The sequence below is a fragment of the Nothoprocta perdicaria genome, unplaced genomic scaffold (genome assembly GCF_003342845.1).
Source record: "Nothoprocta perdicaria isolate Ctin4 unplaced genomic scaffold, notPer1 scaffold_294, whole genome shotgun sequence".
In the NCBI taxonomy this organism is placed as follows: domain Eukaryota; kingdom Metazoa; phylum Chordata; class Aves; order Tinamiformes; family Tinamidae; genus Nothoprocta; species Nothoprocta perdicaria.
This window is the reverse complement of record NW_020455526.1, coordinates 604,924-624,669: the sequence shown is the minus strand read 5'-3', so window position 1 is coordinate 624,669 and position 19,746 is coordinate 604,924. Positions and strand designations below refer to the sequence as shown.

At 40.6% G+C, this 19,746-nt stretch overlaps 1 protein-coding gene across 1 annotated transcript; it reads left to right on the top strand.

Annotated features, from left to right (window-relative positions):
* Window positions 1-3,445: 3,445 nt before the first annotated feature.
* BCL7A (BCL tumor suppressor 7A) lies at window positions 3,446-18,167 on the top strand. The gene is made up of 6 exons (XM_026041796.1): window positions 3,446-3,450; window positions 6,981-7,062; window positions 10,616-10,712; window positions 11,898-12,065; window positions 14,200-14,321; window positions 15,295-18,167. Exons 1-6 carry the CDS (start codon window positions 3,446-3,448, stop codon window positions 15,364-15,366), a joined length of 546 nt encoding a protein of 181 aa, XP_025897581.1. The 3' UTR covers window positions 15,367-18,167.
* The last annotated feature ends 1,579 nt before the right edge of the window (window positions 18,168-19,746 follow it).

Sequence of the window (19,746 nt, the reverse complement as noted above, 5' to 3'; positions counted from 1 at the left end):
GGATGCGATGGGACGGGACGGGACGAGCGGCTCGGGAAGGGACCGTGCGTCCCCGGCGAGTTGGCCGCTCCGCAGCCCTCGTGCACGTGTCTCCAGATGCCCCTTTGAACGCGTGGAATCCGCAGAAAARCGCCCGGGTTTGTGTCCCTGGGCATCGCTGGGCTGGTTTGGACCTGGTGAAACGCAGGGAAGGGGGACTTCTCTTGTAATCCACAGCTAAATGCTTTGATTCCTTTAAAAAGGGGGGAAATGCAGGATTTAAATGTGTGCGTTATCCCGGCGGAAGGGATTGCAGTGTTTTAAACAGCATGGAGCTTGTGAACAGGCCCGTTGGCTGGAGCTGGACAAAGGACGGGAATGCGTGTCCGATAATGCCGGGCACGAGATGGGGATTTCGGAGAATCCCTCCATTGTGCGGGGAGTGGAGCAGCCCCAGGATTACGGCCTTGCTGGCCTCGGGAACTATCCCCTGGCGGGGTTTTTAGGTGCTATTTGCTGGCTTTTGGGCCGGCTGCGAAGGGACRAAGCTGTGCGATAGTTCGGGACACTGTTATCCGAGGGCGACGTTGCTGGGTGTGTGGGACTGTTTTATTCGTGGATGTTTCATTCATGAGTGCAGCACGTTTCCCTTGGATCCTGGTAGGGGTGGGTTTGGGAGAAGAGCAGAAGGCAGGAGCCTGGCCATTCAACAAAATGCCTAATTTCTTTTTGTCCTTGGCAGGAGCTTTCTGCCGTCGTGTCAGTTGCTATGACTTCCCCTATAAAACAGAAATCTTGGGGTATAAATAGATCTCGTTCYGTTTGCCCCTCCTGAGAGGGAGCCTCTTTGAAAAGTTGCCCTACAGACTCGGGCCGAGCATTTCTCCCGATGTCTGTCAAGCCTTCACGTGGCTTTGTGCCTGTGCCTCTCACACAAGCCATTTTGCACCCCTGTGTTTAGAGGAATCATGATTTGCTGGTAAATCGCATGATTTTTTCCCCCCCTCTGCTCACTTGCAACCCAGCGCAGTAGAAAATTAGCAGGGGAGATTCTGTGTTTTGTGGCTCAACTGTCTTGAAAAGACTTGAACTTTACACGCTAGCAATTCCTGCCTCTCACCAAGAGCCACATAGGCAATTTTCAGTGTGCAGTTCCATTTGCATAATGGGAGCAATTTGTTGCCATCCACAGCTTTTCTGTGGAAATGCAGCCGCTGAGGACTGAAGTACCTCGCGTGCAATGCTCAGAAGATTCTCCAAGGGGGATTTTTGGAGGCTTCCCCATGCCGGGCGCCGCATTTCAGCCCTGGGCATCTGCAGGACAGCGTGTGCTGCAAACCTGCCAAGGTGCCATCGCTCTGTGCGTGTTCCCCACGCGGGAAGGTGCTGTGGGCATTGCTGGGTGCTGCTTTGCCACGTCCCTGTGCTTGTTTTCCATCGGCACAGAGCTTGTCCCGCAGAAAATGCCAATCCGTCCTCGGGTACCGGTTTACGTGCGCTTGTATCGTGCCTGGCACATGGGATGTTACTGGAGCCCAGCTCATAGTAAACGCTGGAGTTGTTACAGTTGCATTAATGCCAAGATTAAAGCTAATCTCCTTTGTTTAAATCACTCTCATGAATGAGCATCTGGTTTAGGAAAACCCGGTTCCTGTCGTACAGAATATGTGGTTGTGTGGGATCTCTGTGGMAAAATGCTGGCTTTCCATGGCTGAGTCTGTAGACCTACTTATTTTAACAATAGTTGTCACATTTCTTCCAGTCTGTTAAAAAATGATTGGAGTTAAATTTAACTAATAAATTATAAAGAGTATGGAGTTATTTGGTTTTGGTTTAAAGGTCGACAAGTGTGTGTGGATTCTAAAAGGCCCTTGAGAGAAAAGGGGGCTACAACCACTCTGTTCTCCACCAGCGTCATCAAATAATAGAAATGCTTTTTTTTTCCTTTTAAATAGGTTTATTAAATGGTAGGAAATACAGAGTTTTATGGGGCAAAAGCATAGTGGACATGGTGCAGTGTCAGCAACTGGAGGTCTTCAGGCAGTGAAATAATTTGCCTGGGTACCTCGGGCTTGTGAACCTTTGGACGTCGGTGCAGGCAGCAGGGCCTGGTGGGGCTGGGACAGGTGCCCTGACACGARGAACGCTCCAGGAACGAGGAAATCCTCTTCTGTTGTCACTGGATTGCAGGGCCTTTGCGTGAGTCGCTTTGCCTTTTTCTCTCCTGTTCATCAAAGCAGGAGTCTAGAGAGAGTGATAACGCTTCGTAAGGAAGAGGTGATCTTGGAGAACTGATGGAAGTAGTTACAGAAAGTCCTAAATATTTGTTATGGAAGGGATTTGGCTACTGAAGCAAACCTGACTAGGGTGTAGTTTAAAACAAAGCCTGTTGTGTGGAAATGTGGAGCAAAATGACCTCTAGGCAGTGGGATCGAGTTTCCTTCCCAGATAACCTGGCTGGCATCTCTGGTTGTGGCTGGTGAGGGAGCAGAGTTTCCAGGCTGTGAGACTGTGGCTTTTCTGTTCATTGTCTCCTTCCAGGCTTCACCGAATATTTGTGTTCGGTATGTAATGCTCCAGGGTTGGGCTTCTGCAGGTTTTACTGCTTCCTTCTCGCAACAGATTTTCAATCCGAAAAGTGGTTAAGACCTAGAACTTCTTAATGTGATATCTTTAGAAAAGACTGACTGTCTGATGCTACCAGGTGGGTCCAGTTGGGTCAGGCTGTGACCATTGAGACGTTGACGGCGCTTGGTTCCCGCTAAGGTTGCACTTCACGTAGTGGTGACTGACATGAGAAATTTCCTCATGTGTTCTGAGGAATTAYGTAGGAATAGTGAAGTTACCTGGACACAGTTGTCATGGTCAAACTGAGAGTTTTTCTGGCTCGTAATTATTTCTTTTTGACTTCAGAGAAAGTCGGCTGTTTGGAAAGGAGGAGCTTTTATCATATGTAGAGCCGTGTTTCTCGTTACTGCAAGAAAAGGCACTGGTTGCAGTGCTGAACCCAGCAGAACCTGCTTAAAAACATGCTGCCATTACATTAAAAGAGGATGCTTGTAATGCAACATACTTAAATAAGCTGCAAGAGAGAGGTGTTCTTAACCACTGATATTTCCCATTCATTTTAAATGCTACATTCTGTTTTATCCTATTTGTAGCATGGTCCAGAGACACCATATACATGTGGGGCTGCTTCATATTAGTGGCCAGACAAATATCCAGCTAGCACCAGGTGTGCTCGGCAAAGCCAGCCTGCCCTGCAAGAAAAAAACCCTCTTTTCTGCACCTGACAGCACTTTGTGTGTATAATAATGGCCTTTTCTTTCCCATTCCCCTTTCTCCTTTGCTTGATCCCACAGGGAGGTCATAATTCTGTGATTGTCACCCAACTCTGTTGCAATGCACGCGAGTGTGATGTGATCAATTCAGCATTATGGCATCTCTTCGTGAGCATCAGCAGACGATGGGGTATGTGGGAGCAAAGCGGGGCACGCAGATCGCGCTGCGAGTGGTAGTCGGGGTTGATGCCAAACGGGCGCAGAAGCCTCTGCCTCGATCTCGGAATATATTGGCAGTAAAGGCTTTCTGCTTCCCTGCCATCAAATGTTTCTAGCACTCGCTGCTGCTGCAAAAGCTGCCTTGACACTTTATGTATAAGTGTAATATACACTGTTGTGTTTGCTCACCGTATATTACTTTTATACATGAAACTTGATGCTCATCTTTGGAGCCTTTAGGGTTATTCAAAATATAAATATATTTAAGACTTTTGGGTTATTTAGAAGGGGGATTTGGGTGTATAATTGTGCAAATTCTAGGGTAATAGTATGCCTGGGGCATAAGGGTAAAAAAAGTGTTGATATTAATACTTATAGTCCGTATCCTCGACTGTTTTTAAAATGGTGTGGGTCAAAATGTAAGTGCTTTAACACAATTTTAAGATAAATGTAAGCCTTTTTTATTTTTCTTTCTATTGCACTGACTATTTTTAAAATTTATTAGAATTAAAGTATTGAAGGTAATTTCATTTTCTTGGTTTTAATCTTCCATGCTGAGAAATATTGTGTATATATTTTATGTTTGGACCTTTTCCTTTTGTTATGCTTGGGTCATTTATGGAAGCACAGATTTAAAACCAGGAAAATGTACATTTTGGTGGGGGGGAAAGCTGTGGAGTTTGTCAGATAGTTGCAAGCAACTGATTTTAGTAATTGCCAAACGCTCAGTGTGAGTAACTGTCAGGTTGGTAGTGTTTTGTGCCCCTTCCAATCCAGTCCGTACAGAGATCACCCTGTGTAGTGTGACAGGGTAGTCAGAGTGTTGCCTAGTGATYGCCTGGCCAAGCTGGAACAGACTTAACTTGGGCTGGGAGTCTGGTCTAAGTGTCCCCAGGATGAGTGGCTTCAGCAGCAGGTCCCTTTTAGAGACAGGAAGGGAAGGCCCGTGGAGAATCCAACTGGGATTCACACAGTTCCTGCCTCTCGCCCTGGCACTTGGTCAACCAGAGTGTTCTGCAGTTTGCACAGCGTTTAGCCASCATGAATAAATTGTTAATTCTAACCAAATAAAAGGGAATGCTCCCTCAACAGCAGATTGGAGTTGGGACTTTGCTCAGAAGAGAGAAGGGGGTAAAAAAAAAAGGAAAAAGAAAAAAGAAGGTTCAGAGTAGAACTGTGTTTTATTATTATTATTAATTTTTTTTTTTTTGTGGCAAGAAATACTACAGATACTTTAAGCTTTGTTTGCAATAACCCTCAATCTCTGAAGTTATTTTACCCTGTTAATCTTAGATGTCTGAAACTCCATTACATTTCTTTGTTAACAAATTTGTGTTTACGCTGCTAGTGATAGGAGCTTGTCTTTTGTTTTCCTATTAATATATAGTCTTAAAGTTTCAGTACTGTAAATGCTTACACATGTAATAATATCTGAATAATAGCAGTTCAGTGATGGGTTTTCTTTTTAATCAGAAGTGCTTGCAGGACTGGGATGTTGGTGTAAATCCATCACAAAATATCCTTATTCCCAGTGTTGTCTGAAATACTGTGTATTGAAATCAGGGGGAAAAAAAAATCCTACAGCTGCAGGTTATCACAATTTAAAGGGGTACTTAAGAAGCTCAAAAGAATTAAAATGTCAGGGTTAACTTTAACACTAGAAAGAAAAAGTTACTAATATAGGTTTCCTCCTGTGTTCTACAGTCTGTCCAGTGAAGATGCTGTGTGAGGCTGCTTTGAGATGCTAACAGGTATCTTGAACTTTTGGTTTTCCAGTGCAGCATCTCTAAGTAATATTTTGCTGTAGGAAAAGGCTGAAATCTTGATTTTTAAGCATTTATTCACCTCCTCCCCCACCCAAAACAAAATCCTGCCAAGAGGCTTTATTTCCATAATCGCAAAGGTTTTTCCTAACCAGAAACAAGTTTAGTTTGTCTTTTATCTGTGAAAGAAAAACAAACATGATCATCTCTTCACAATTAAGTCTGCTTTCATTGTTTACATGCCCTCATATCTACTGTCATTTTTGTCATGTCTAGCAATAGGGCTTCAAATAGCATAAAATTGGKTTTTTTTGGACATATTTTAGCCATCTACTGTACCTAAATGGATGAATCTAAACACACCGAGAAAAACTGCACTCCAGGAAGTGCAGTGGGAAAAAACAAATCTGAAAYAATTCTATAATTAAAGTGTCCTTGCGGACAGATCTAAAACTGCAATGTCCTTTTATTTATTTATTTTATTAACAGGAAAGTGCCTCCTTTAAAGGGAAAACCAGTCAGATTGGCTTTAGTAGAGAAAGCAAACGGGGCGTTTGTGACATTCGTACAACGTGGCTGCTTCTGATTCCGGAAACCCTTTCTAAAAACAGAGATATCACTTATGTATGTGGAGTCATATCCAGCTTCCCCCATCCTGCAAAGAATTAAAAAACACCCTGTAACTAGATTGCAAATCTAGTATTTAAATGCATTTTTTTTYYTTTTTTTTCCCCTAAAGAAGTAAAAAAAAAAATGCTTATTTTGAGATCCAATGCCAAATTAATTTCAGATGTTCTTGAAGCGTTAATGGCATTGGTCTGTGTTGTTAACTTTTAACTGATCCATTTGCAGAGCTGTATTGCAAACCCAGGACCCCGGCAGTGGTAGTCTGTGACCCGAAAGCTGATCACAGAAACGGGATGAATTTCTCTGCCCCTCTGGACCTTGCTCTGATGTTCTGCTGTAAAGAGTTTGGGGAATTCACCCCCTGCCTCGGCGCCCGGCACCACCTCCGCACTCTGCGCCCGTCGAGCCCSTAACGTTAGTGCCACCTCCGGCCACGTTTCCCTCCCGTTCAGTCGGTTCCTGCCGGTTCCTGACTCGGAACTGGGCTCGGAACTCAGGGGCTGCCCAGAGTGCTGCAGGTGACGCCGCTTCCCTCGCCCGTGTCCCRGGAGAGCCCGGCTCCCTCGCTCCGAGTCCGGCATCGCAGCAYGTGCTGCTACCACTGAGGCTCTCGGTTCTAAGGCTAAAATTTCAGAGCTGTCTGGCAGGACTGTGAGTGAATGTTAGATTGCTAGCAGCAGATTTCTATCTAAAAATAAACCTCAGATGGTCAAAATGCACTTGAGATTTCTTAATACCATTAAACAGCTTCGTGACAACCAAAACACACTGGTCTGTCTAAAACCTCTTCTTCTCTCTAGAAAGTTGAGCGAAAGCTGTAAGCATTAAATCTGCATTTTGAATAGCTCTTCTCCTTAACCGTACCTCGAAKCCAGACCTCATCACTGCTATTGCAGTTACTCCTAGGCAAGTAACAGCCCTCACATTTCTGGAAGTTAGCAGTGCTCTAACACATTCTTGAAATGCAAAGAACAATTTGCACAATACAGCACTAAAGGCGATGTAATAGAGCTCATCCTACCTAATAGCCTATTTAAGTCTCTGACAACTTAAAATAGTAGATGGCTTTATTTTGAATGTGAAGTTTAACTTCTGCATTATAATTCTACAGGGAGAAGAAGTGGGTGACAGTTGGCGACACATCCCTAAGGATTTACAAATGGGTGCCAGTAACGGAGCCTAAAGTYGACGATGTAAGTATCCTGCAATGTCCTCCTTTTTCAGGATGCGGAGAATCATTTTTGGGGAAGATTGAAAGAAAAATGTTCTTCTGTAGCCTTTAAGTTAAGACTGGTATCAGTCTTGTGAGCATTTGAATGTAGGAGCTCTAGGGGAAGTGCTGGTGTTCACAGAAAGTGATGTTGATGGTTCAGTAGGTGGCAGCCTTCCCCGAGTAGCGTTGGATCAATTCTTAGAGAATTATTAAACGCTGGGCTTGAAACACAGAATTTTTGTACTTTGTTTGCAACTGACTTTGAAACTATTTCCCAGTATAATAATGGAAATACATGTGTGTGTTTGTGTTTGTATTTATGTAAATAATACACACACGTGTRTGTGTGTATATATATATACACACATACATATATACACAAACATATACACAGTTCCTTTTTTTCCCCTGTCTGATGAGTTAGAGGAAGGTATTTGCTATGAAACTGTTCAGAGAATGCGTTCTTGTATCTGTGCATCATGAAGCACCGCTGGTATTTTGCCCAGAGACACAAAACACTGAAGTAAGGCCAGGAAAACCCTATGGAACTGGGAGATYAGCTGTATTGAACATCTTCATTTGGACATCTGTGTAAGATGTCCAGTTGAAGCAGTACAGCAAATGCTTCTATTGTAATGCCCATTTTCTCATGCTCAGTGCTTTATGTATGTATCGTATTTGCATTCATAGTGTACACTGGGGAAGTACTGTTTATTTCCCATGATACAGTCACTTGGCACAAGAGCAGCCTACCTAAAAATCAAAGTTGACAGCACCTGTGCATTGTTTTTAGCTTAAGGTATCGATGGAATAACTGTAAAATGGAAATGTTGTTATGGTGAGAATATTASTTAGTGGTTCCACAGTAAATTGTTGACATAGTGGGGTATATACTAGTTTGATACTCTCTTCTTGGACTATCCTGTGTTTTCACTTTATTTGAAATGTGAAGGAAGCCCTATTTGAAAGAACATTGCTCTGTTAGTAAWTCTGTAAAATAACAGTTTTTGGAAGAGTCGGTGTCATGGACTTGCCTTATTCAGAATATTCAGGGCCTACTTTTGAATGGGGTTATTTTAAACAGAGTTTATTTTTTTTTGTGCCTTTGGTTGTGCCAAACCTTTTCTTGACTCTGGAAGTTGTGGTGAGCCACTTGGGTGCTTTCAAAACTTGAACAGTGATGCCTATGAAATGATCACTTGTGGATTGGGAAACCTTTCCTGGTTTCTCAGAAAAATGTTCATTCTGTCTAGTACTCAAATATTTGGTCTTGATTTTTTTTTGATGCACAGGGGGAAAAGGATGTGCTATTTGTGTGATTTTAGGATATTTATGCCTGTGGGTTGCTATGTCAAGGGTTTCTGAAGATTATTTTCCTACAGTTGTGCAATGCTCGCGTGATGGATGCTGTGGAAGTTTGACACACGCTCCTAGTGAGGTTCTTGGATTAATTTTCAGTGTGACGTCTGCTGATGCTAAAGTCAGATTCTCTCTTAAGAAGCAGGAGTTTATTTAAAGGCCTGTGTGTGCAGCGTTTAATTGCGGTATTTCAGCCATCATTTTTAGGCTTAGGCCCCAGATTTGCTGAATTTAGGACATTCCTTCAAAGGCACTCACTTGAACATCCTGCAGTCACGTTGTGCATGTCACAAGCAGAGGCTGTTCTGCTGCCAGCACTGCAGACTTGATGTTGTAGGTTTGGCGTCAGACCCTCCAAGTTCTCATCAAAACAAATCTGAATATATTTAACAAATAAATATTGGGTAGGTGTTATCTTAGCAGTTTGTTTTTTGGCATGCTTTTATATCTGATTTAATTTACATATGCAGGAGAAGATGGAGAATAATTGCTTTTTACTAGAATAGGGGAATGGTGTCTTTTTTACTGCTCAGTGGTTCAAATGGAAGTTGTCTTTCATTTCAGAGAATGTGGTTTAGATTCTGCTTCCCTCTTGCATATCCCTAAACCATTTTAACCCTTAAAAGATAAACAAACAAACACAAAACTAGATKTAGTTAGGTGGGCTCTTGCCTCCTACTACTTTTGGAAGGTTGTTAGGGAACCTCATGGCTTTGATAGCTCAACTTTTTTTAAACCTCAGCTGAAGTTGCTTGCAGTCATTCTGTCAATATTTCTTTGGGGTCCCTTGTGCCTTTCGATCTAGAGGGGGAAAGTTGCTCACTAAAAGAGATGACATTCTCTTTGAATTCTAGTTTTGCAATTTTAACTCCATATGTTTTCACCTCAGTTCCATATATGGAATAAAATCTGAATTATTCCATTTCTTCTCCAAGAAGTAAAAATGCAATAAAAAGCCAAATATATTAAAAATAGATGGAAAAATCCTTCCAGATCTCACTTGTTGGATTTCTTCTGCAGTCTTTGACTACGTTTGACTGTGGTTTTATTTTCTTCCCTGGTTGGAGGGCACTGTGTCACCCAAATGGGTGGGTTGCTGACCATTGCCCCCAGAGTCAGGCTTTGAATCGTCTCCTCGGCAGGATTCTCCGAGAGCGGCGCGGTGGCCTCGTGCTCCTGGGAGACCCGTTCCGTCAGCTCTTAATTGGAACTGCTGCAGAGTTCCCACGTGATGGGTGCTACCATCTCTGCCTTTGTCTCAGTGCTTGGAGTGTGTGCTGTTGTCTTGGTCATGAGCGTGCTATGACCTATTGTTCATGTGGGATTTCTTTATTTAATCTTATTACTTTATGMTCTTTGTTTTATGCCAGTCTGTTTCCTCTTCATTGATCTTTTAGTGTTAGTGAATAARCAGCGTTAGGTGTAGGGAAGAGGTCTCTGCAGTCTTGGTCGTTGAGAAAGAGGTCAGTAGTTGTCATCTTAGTGTTAAAAATCCCAAATCTCTGTCCTTATTGCTGTTGTGGATTCATGCATATTTCTAGGTGCTTTCTACAACCTTCCTGGTGAGGAAAAGAGAATATACCAAGTTTTGAAGCTGGGAATTAATATACATACCATACAGCAGCAGGAGTGTGAGCTCAGAATGCAGATAGTTTCCTGAGTCTTTGATCAGGGATGTTCTTCCCTTTAGATGTTGTAGCAGGGCTGCCTTTGGCCTTGCGTTGGTAGCTCTTTGGGTTGGTCAGTGGCCCACGTGCACCTCCCAAAAGCTCCTCCTGGATTTTGCCAGGGCGCTCAATCCTTGCTCCTTGGGTTCCACACTTGCAGAATCAGGCGTAGCTCTGAGGACTTTGTCGTTTTACAGAGATCGTGCAGGGATTTGAAGATGAAAACCGTGCTCAAGTGCTAACCATTGCTGGAGTTTCTAGATAAAGAGTTCAATATTCTAGTGCTTTGTGACTAGAATGTGACTAGAATTGTGAATGCAATTACAAAAATGTCCTGTGATCATTGGGACTGATGCGTTCTTGATAATTGCAGCGGTTCTCGGGCTTATTTCTCACTTGAAAGTCAAGTGAGATGCTTACCAAGTAATGAGTGGGAAGAGTTTTATATTGAAGCATGATATTTTTCTTTCTGGTAATCATCTGTTTGGGTACATGTCTTTTTCTCAGAAAAATAAGAATAAGAAAAAAGGCAAAGATGAAAAATGTGGCTCGGAAGTTACCACTCCAGAAAACAGCTCTTCTCCAGGGATGATGGACATGCATGGTGAGTGGGAGAAGGTCAGCCCCAAACACCCTGTTACACTGCTGTGAAAATAAAAGCTAATCATGTCAGATTCTGCATTAATCACATATATGGACAGGACCATGTTTGGGCCAAAGTGGGAATAATACCAGATATTCAGTTGGCTTTCTGTTTTGTAGATGTCTTACCAGTTGTTAAATGCTGTGGTTCTGTGGCCTCTTCCTCCTGCTGGGAGGTTTTCAGCTTTGCTGGAATGATCAGTTAAAACACCACCACCACCAACAACAAAAATACAAAACAAAAAAAACAAGGAAGAAAAAGCATTTTTTGCTTGCCAAAGCCAGACACTGTTAGATCCGTTAAGAATACAGTGTGAGCTGGTGCATGTTAACATGGTATTTATTACAGAGGAGCCTTCACAGCTCAGCTTTTAATTTTTTTTAAAATTCTACGTGTTTGGGTAGCGAGTAGACTGAGAATGTGGCAATAGTTGAGCTGATTATACGGGGTCACTTCTAGGTGGGATGTAAATTTTTTGTTGCAGCGTTGTTTGCAGTTTATTGCCTCGCTGGCTTTTGCAGTGTTTATAGCAAGGATGGCCTTGTGATTAAAGGATTGAGCAGGATATTCACAGATCTGGATTAATTTTTGATCTGTGTTGCAGACTTCTTAACTTTTGCCTTGGTCAGATCATTTAACTTTCTTACGTCTTGTTTCCCCATATGTGAAGTGAATATAATACTTTTTTTTATATAGCTTATCGATAGTATTTTTAAGTCATCCTGTAAAATTTCACGATAAGCTTTTTCTAATCTGACTTCAGACTGCTCTGGAAAGAGAAGGTCCCATCAGCAGCTTATATGTTCCTGTAGTCCTCTGGATGTAACGATTGTACAGGTGCAAAGTGAGGTAGATCAGCTTGCATACCTAGCATACAATTTAACTCATAATATTGTGTCTTAAAAACACCTGCATTATAGTACAGGCTGAAAGGGCAGAAATCATTGCAGTAGTGGTGTAGAAAAGAATTAAACACAGTAATGTTCTAATTGCTTCTGGATTTGCTTAGCTGTCCAGCAAGCGAGACTATGGCCTGTGTTAACTGGACATAGTAGATGAAAAATAAAATATGAAAGAACTAAGGTATTATTTGTATTCAGATCTTACAAAGCTAGAATGACTTCTTTTTAATTCTTTTCCTAACAGATGACAACAGCAACCAGAGCTCAATAGCTGATGCTTCTCCGATAAAACAAGAAAACAGTAGTAATTCAAGTCCAGCCCCAGAGCAGAATTTGACAACACAAGCGGATGGCACTGAGGTGAAGTCTGACGAACCTCAGTCGGAAGCAAAGGAGCAGCCTGGTTCAGAAGGTGAGCTGGAAAGACCGTCCTCAAAGCTGAGCAAAGAAGTTACCCTTTAGTTCTGATGTATTTTATCTAGCTCTCCCTTTCAAAGACTGAATAATAATGGTGTGAAAGTAACGGCTTTTGGATCTCAGCATTTTGAGATGTTGTTTGAAATGTGCCAAGCCTCTCTTGCTTCCCAGTCATCGTTCCGTAGAGCAAGAGAGGTCAGATTTACATTCGAGGTCTTTCTAGGGATTTTTTTTTTCCTAGAGATTTTGTAGCTATTATATTCTCAGTCGTTTATAAAAATAATTTAATAACTGCTGTAACTATTCAATCACACAAATCCTGGCAAGTGTTATTTTAGGAGATTAGAGAGTGTTCATTACCTAGCATGAAAGTAAAAATGGAGGTGAGATTTTTATTGTGTAAACTACAATTTAATTTACTCTTCTTAGTCCCCGCAGTTACTTACTCAAAAGCTAGTTCTGAATTAGGTCCTAATATTCTAAAGGTGTTAGAATATTTTACTGCAGTTCTTCACAGATTAAAAATATATGGGGGTTAAGAAATTGTTCTAAACCGTGTTCTGTGAGCGGTATTTTGGGTAATTGGAACACGCTCAGTATTTATATGCTTCAGAAGATAAGTTTCTTCATCCTATTATAGCAGATAAAAGATGTCCTTAACACCACTCTAATAATTTGATTGCAGAATTCTTCCCATAGCAAAGCAATTAAATTATGTCCTACTGATTCCATTCTTGGCTTAGCAGATCCACTAACGAATTTAAGTTTAGACCTTTTATCATGGTTATGTGAGGTCATTGTTAATTGGGGTTAAAATTTGACAACCAATTATCAAATTGAAATATATCAGAAAGCCCTAGCCTTAAAAGGAAGTCTCAGCTGACCTTTTCAGTGGTGCTGAAGGGTCTAAGGGTTTCCTCCTAGGTTTAATATTGTCTGAACCTGTTTGTGTAAGATTATTATATAGCACACATGCTCCCATAACTAAATTTAGATTCAGGGAGAGTCATACCAGGTTCTCTGGATTAGTTCCAGAGCTATTTACTGTAAAATGAAGAAATATTGATTTAAAAAAAAAAAGCCTACTCATTTATTAATGTGGCTGTATGCTGTGTTTTTACATTTATTAGAAAGTTTCTCGTTTTCCAGAAGTGAAGTTCGCTGAAACCCTTTGAATTGTGACGTTATTCAGCTGGACAGGGTTAATGACCTTGTGCATCTTTCGTTACTGCGCGGGTGTCAGGAAGGTCCCTCATGTCTCCACTATGGTGAGGGGGAAGAATGAGATCCAGTCTTTATATTGTTGTTGGTGTAGAACTGCTTTTCTGTACCAGACTTTTGGGATGAATCTGTATCAACATACTGTGCTCAACTCCTAATGGAATTTAACCAGTAAAGACTGCTTAAATCCCCCTGTTCTCCCTCCAAGTGGATTGAGTGCTTACACTGTGAGTCCTGCAGGGTAGGTCATGTTTTTAGGAGGAGAGAAGGAAAAGATTAAAAAAAAAAATATACAGGTTAGGGTTGAACTGGCAGCAGGTATGAGCTATTGCAAGCTGGAAAACCCTGCTTGCATGCACCAGACATATTCCCTTGATGGTTAAGCTAGCCAGTTGAATTAGTGAATGCCAAGCTAGAAGTTGTGACAGGAAAGAAGGTGGATTTTAAATATATGACTGAATTTCAGCTGGGATAATTTGATTCCCTTTCCTCAACCAYACAATTTTAGGTCCGTTTGTTGTCACAATTCAGTGATTTCTGTAGCAGCCTCTTACTTGTGGTTGGGAGGAAGTTTCAGCCCTTTTACGAAGTTTGTGTTGCAGCTTGTTTGCAAATAGCTCTGGAATAGTTTGTGATCCAGGGCACGTGTGAGCTGAGCTCCCTCTAGGGACCCATCCCAGCAATTGTGTCCGGCCGTAGCGGGAAGGCCAAGGTCTCTGCTCCAGTGGCAGCAGCCTGTGGTTTTGGCTCAGGAGTTTGAGCTTGGTTCCAATTTACAGTGTTGTTATGAATGTGAATTATCATCTAACTCTGAAAATTTTATTTTGGGAATGTTGCTAGTGAGAAAACAACCTAAAAACTCCCGCTGAGCTCTTCCATTTGTTTAAAATGATTTCTTGCGATTTCAGATACCTCTGACGAACAGAATTCACAGTCTTCAATGGAAAATTCTATGAACAGTTCAGAGAAAGCAGAAATTCAGTCCTCTGGAGAAAATGATGTAATTACAGAGGCATCTAAAAACTCTCAGGTAACTTTTGAGTGCAAATTATTGGAATTGCAGTGCAATTGGAGTGCAATTATTTGGAATTTGGAAGAGAACATTTTTCTTAAAGGCAAATTTAAGGAGGCCATTCAGGCTCGTTTCCTAAGATGACAGTAATAAAGCAGTGGTAGAGTATTAAATGGACGTTGTAAACTATTAAATGTATATGTATGTGTCTGTTCTTATGATTCATTTTGTTGGCTTCTTGCATTTCTTGCARCTTTAACAGGAACACTAAAACAGACTAGTTTACTTTTTAGGTTGCTTAATACTAGGCTGTATTAGTTTTCTAAGTAAATGCAAACATTTAATATTACGAATGAATTCCTTGGACCTAAGCTACTGGAAAGGCCTTTAGAGACTCGTTCAGATGTAAAATACTTTCTATAAAAGTAAATATGTATAGCAGTTGAAAAGCAGGTGTTAATTCAGTGGACATTTACGCTTCCTGGAATACTCAAAAAGTGGAGGGAGGAGATTTTCCTTGTAATTGCTCCCTTCACAGTGGGATCTGCAAATAAGCACTGCTCAGTCCGTGGGTTTTCCTTCTGGATGGCTGGCTTGTTCCAGTGCACCCCTTGCTCTTTCCAAACCCTGCATGTTCTGTCCTGTAGAGGTTACTGTGGCTACAGCTGGAGCAAATTCACATGCACTTGTGTGCTTGAATGTGGAGCTAAAGGAAACCCAGTTCATCGGGCTGGTGCATGAGGAGTATTCACTAGAATTTAGCTCTTTTTCAGCAGATGACAAGAAGTGTAAAGAAGCTGAGGTAGGATGGAAGTAGAAGAGTGATTCCAGGAAGCAAATTGACTTGTCCTGTCATTCTCATATCCAGGGATTATTTGTATTTTCTCAATAACACACGGGGGAATTTGCTCTTGCTTCTTGTTTGATGTTTATGGCACGTGTGGTTCAGTGCACTGATAACATGAATGTTTTTCTTTCCCCCCCTGTTAAGGACTCTGAAGGAGTGCCACCTTCTAAAAAGATGAAAGTAGAGGCTTCCCAACAAAATGTTGAAGAGATTTAGACTATAGATTTTTTTTCTGGTCAGTTTTTATGTAAGGTACATCGGTGGGCTTAATTATAGAACAACCTTACTTAAGCATCTTCTCTTGGATGAGGACAGAACTCCTAACTTTTCAAGTTTACCAAGCGAAAATCCAAGAAAGCCTGACAAAGGTTTAACTTCTCAGACACTGAAAACTTTTTCCTGTGAAACAAACGTTGAGAACTTTTAAGTTACTGTCTCTGAAATGGTTGGAGTAAACAACTCAGGAGGGGTCTACGCACTGTTTCTAAAGTCAAAATTACAATTATGTTGCTGCTGTATTTTTTTTTTTTTTCATTTCTCTATTTAACAATGTAAGATATTTAAGGATGGTACAGGTCAGTTATTAGCTTTCATGTGAAGTTCATTGTTCTGGCGTGATGTCTGCTTTTGTTTTGTGCCTTGTGTTCTGAAAACAGTGCTAACTTTTAAAAGTTGTTTTGCAAAAGTCTCCTTTGCAAAGTGGCCTATGTTTGTATAATGCCATGTAGTAAGGTTTTTGGTTGTTTGTTTAGGTTTTATTTTTGTTTGTTTTGGTTTGGAGGGTTTTTTTGTTTGTTTTTGGGTTTTTTTTTTTCTTTTTTATTTTAAATCCCTGGTGCTTAAATTTTAATAAATACAGATCAGGAAGCCATTTTCACTCTTGGAGTCCAAGGAGAAAAAGGAGCTTGATATTTTATTTTAGCAGCTATAGTGGAGATCTTTATTGAATGCATGGCATTCGCAACTGTAAATTTGGTCTTCTAAATACTTAACTTCATCAGAAGTTAACATCTGTTTACCATTTATAGTCCAGATCTGCGTATTTCCTATAATACAACAGTTAAAATACTTACGTATTAGGTCCAGATCTCTGTACTGGGTACAACTTTCTTTACAGAAGAGTTCCACTATGTACATAAATAGGATCAAAGGGATTGATGCACAGTGAATTTATTTTGAATTGGTCTCTTTTGATATCAGGTTTTCACTGAACTGGATTTTATTGTACTGTCTCATCAGAAGATGTTTACTTCTATGTCTGAGGTCAATACTGTATTTGGGATTCTCCTTTCATTTCAGCAAGTCTTGTAAATAAGCCTTGTTGTTTCCGTCGTTTCTACATCGTGGGTAGAAATGTTTTTCAATTATGTTGAAGTCTGCTTAGGCTGAACTGCTTGGGAGGTGCTGAGGATGTGCAGCTCCCTTCGGATTGTGGCATTTGGAGTGCCAGGATCAGGGCCCAAGGGCTTGATCTTGCAGGGGACTTTGCACTTGCAGGKTGGGCACCCAGTTAGAAGTAGCTGGGGTCAGTGGGAGACGCTCATTCCCACTTGGGAACGTGCGACGTGTCCGCGCGTGCGGCTGCATTGGGCCCTTCATCCCTCTTCACTTTGGGAGATGGAACTTGTAATTTAAATTATGATCTCACGGCTAGGAAAATGGTTGCGTATAGTTTGTAAGCTAAGAACTGTAAATACTTTTTTAAATGAGGAAAAAAAAAAATTGCTTCCAGTTGATACATTTTCATAATTAGCTCTTCATTAAGCTTATTTATTTCTGAATTCTCCAATAGTGAAAATGGCTTGCACTTAGACTACTGCATTGCRTTTGCAATTACCGTTTTATTATGAAAAACAACGGGGAAGTCAGGGGACGGGGATGGCGGGAGGGAGGACCGGGGAGCCAATACTGACCTTCCATAAAGTGTTTGTAGGATTAAACTCCAGATAATATACAACACTCAGTTTCGGGACTTCTTTATGTTGAAATAAACTCTTTGGATTTCAACTAAATAAAATTGGATTGCAAATCATTCACGAAAACAGTGTGCTCCCTAATAAGTTTTTGGGATTTCTGGTCTGATCATGAAGTCCATTAACGTTCTGAAAATAAGGAAATGAGGAGCCAGAAAATATTTGCACAAAATATGCAATGAAATGGTGGAATTCGCTCTTGAACTGTGTGTATGCCTAAAATGTGGATAACTGGTCAGTGACAATTGATTTGTATGTATATTACATTCAGATTTAAGTGATATTTTGTGAGAAATTCTATTGCTATATTAAATGGGCAAATTTAGAAAGATTCAAACTTACAAATATTTTTGTTTTACTAGCTTTTTCTTATTTTTAAGGATAAAGTTAATCTGATGCCACCTTTGAAAAGTAGTCATGTTTACTAATCACTCTCTTCAGGTGCATCACAGCAAGTTTTTTACTTTTATTTTGTAGGTGTTTCCAAGGGAGTAAATAGACTTTTGGTTTAGGAACTAATTCCTGTACTTTAGGAAGAAATAAATATATAAATAGCACTAAAATACCTCAAAGTTTTTCATTAGATAGAAGCATTTATTGGCATTATTGACATTGACAGGTTTAAGCATAAATTTCCTTTTCTCTCCTGTGGCTTCTGCTCAGAACTGTTCTTTGTTCTGTGGCTTAAAAAAAAACAAGACACCATAACCATATTCCTAGAGGCTTTGTTTCTAAAGTAGTAATGCTTTATTTACAGCTTATACAAAGTACATTCAGAACTTTTTATTTTTAATCAGAGATTCTAGTGACAACAGACAACTGAACAAGCAGATAGATTTGGGTTCCTTAAACCTGTTATTGTCAGTCTCTGAGAGAAGAGGCTTTGACATTATCTGGTATGAAGAAATCCAAAATAGTGTATAAGACTGTTATTAGTCTTTTCTTGAAGTGCCTGATAACATTTATGGGCCAACGGATGTGATTAAACACATTTTAATGCCAGAAAGTACAGATGGGACCAAACCTGAACATCGGATTCAAACCCATGTAAGGTTTGAAGCCAGATCTAAATCCAGCTTTTTTTTTGGGGGGGCTTGGACCTGTCTCTACCAGAAACTTGTTTTATGAACTCACTGTAAAAGGGTTTATTGAAAGCATTGGGATGCGGAGCAGAAGGAGAGATGCAATTTTCTTCAAGGTGACTGAAAGTTCTCAAACAGCTAATGTTTTAGAAATAGTGCAAATATCAAGAAGTGCTTCCTTGCTACAATGCTGAATGTTGGAGCTTCATTTACAAAAGCAAAAGAAACTAGAAGCAAGCAAGTAAATTAGCTGAGTGGAACATGTGGGAAGGCCTTCCGAATAAGCGATTTACTCAGCCAAACATTTTATAGCAGAACTATTCCTTGGAATTTTTATGCTTGGGAAAGTAGTTATTAAACATTCCAAAAAGTGCTGGCACTTACAAAACAACAACAAAAAAATAATCAACAAGGCAGTATAAAAATATTGGTTTTGGRTGGCTATCTTCATACATAAACATGGTCATGTTTTGGAATGTTCTTTATATCTAAGGGCCTGTTAGAAGGTGTAAAGAATTTTGTTTTCTTCAATACCTAATCGTTTTCCATCTTATGATTTGTGTGTGTGTGTGTTGTACAGCAGTATAATTTTTCACTTATTTATTCCATCAGTAGTTATGGTTTGTACAATGTACAATGGTTTCATTTCAAAAATAAAATAAAAACTCACGACATGAATGCTGTGTGAATAATTTTTATCAAGCAACAATCCCAGTTTGTTTTTTGAATATAAAATAAATTTCAGTTTTTATGAATAGCCTTTTTAAATGTGCATTCTATGGTGTCTCATTGGTTATGTGTAAAATGGGTCCCATCAAAGGCCCGAGGTGTCTTGGTGTCGTTTTAGCAGGACTTTGTGCCTCTCCATCTGACGGGTAGCTGGTCCCCATGGTCAGAGGTTAAGGTAGGATTCCCTGCACTTACATGCTTTGCCAAAGCACCTGTAGATTTGGGAGGATAATAATAAACTTAGGTTTAAAAACGAGAAGCCTTCACTTGTTGGTGGGCACAGGCCACCTAAATACTGAATTTTAAAAGCCAGGAGGATCCATATAGTAAATGGGTTTATTGTAAGGACAGCATTCTTCCATGCATCTGCAGTGCTTCCATTTAGGCTGATTAGAGGAGAAAATTAGAGGACAGAAGCCTTAATTTACCCTTAGTCCCCTAAATTACATCTTTTTTTAAAATAGCTTAATGCTGCTAGCCATTTTTAAAATGATGATTTGTTACTAAATTGCCTTAAATGATTATGTTGCTGTCCAGCTGCTTTATTTTAACATTATCCCTCTTTGCAAAGGGAAGAGGCAAACGTAGCAGCAGCTGTGGCTTCTAAACAAGTTGGTAAGGTAAATATATAGGGTATTGCCAAGAGCGGTGTACACAGCACAGTTATGGATCTCGAGCTGCGATTTTGGGGGGTTTTATGGGGTGACCCCTCTCCGTCCCCAGGCTGGGCCACCCTCTGCCCTTAATACTGTGCTTTGATTTTGAGCTATAGGATCTGTTTCATCCGCTACACTTCTGAGAAGGATGGAATT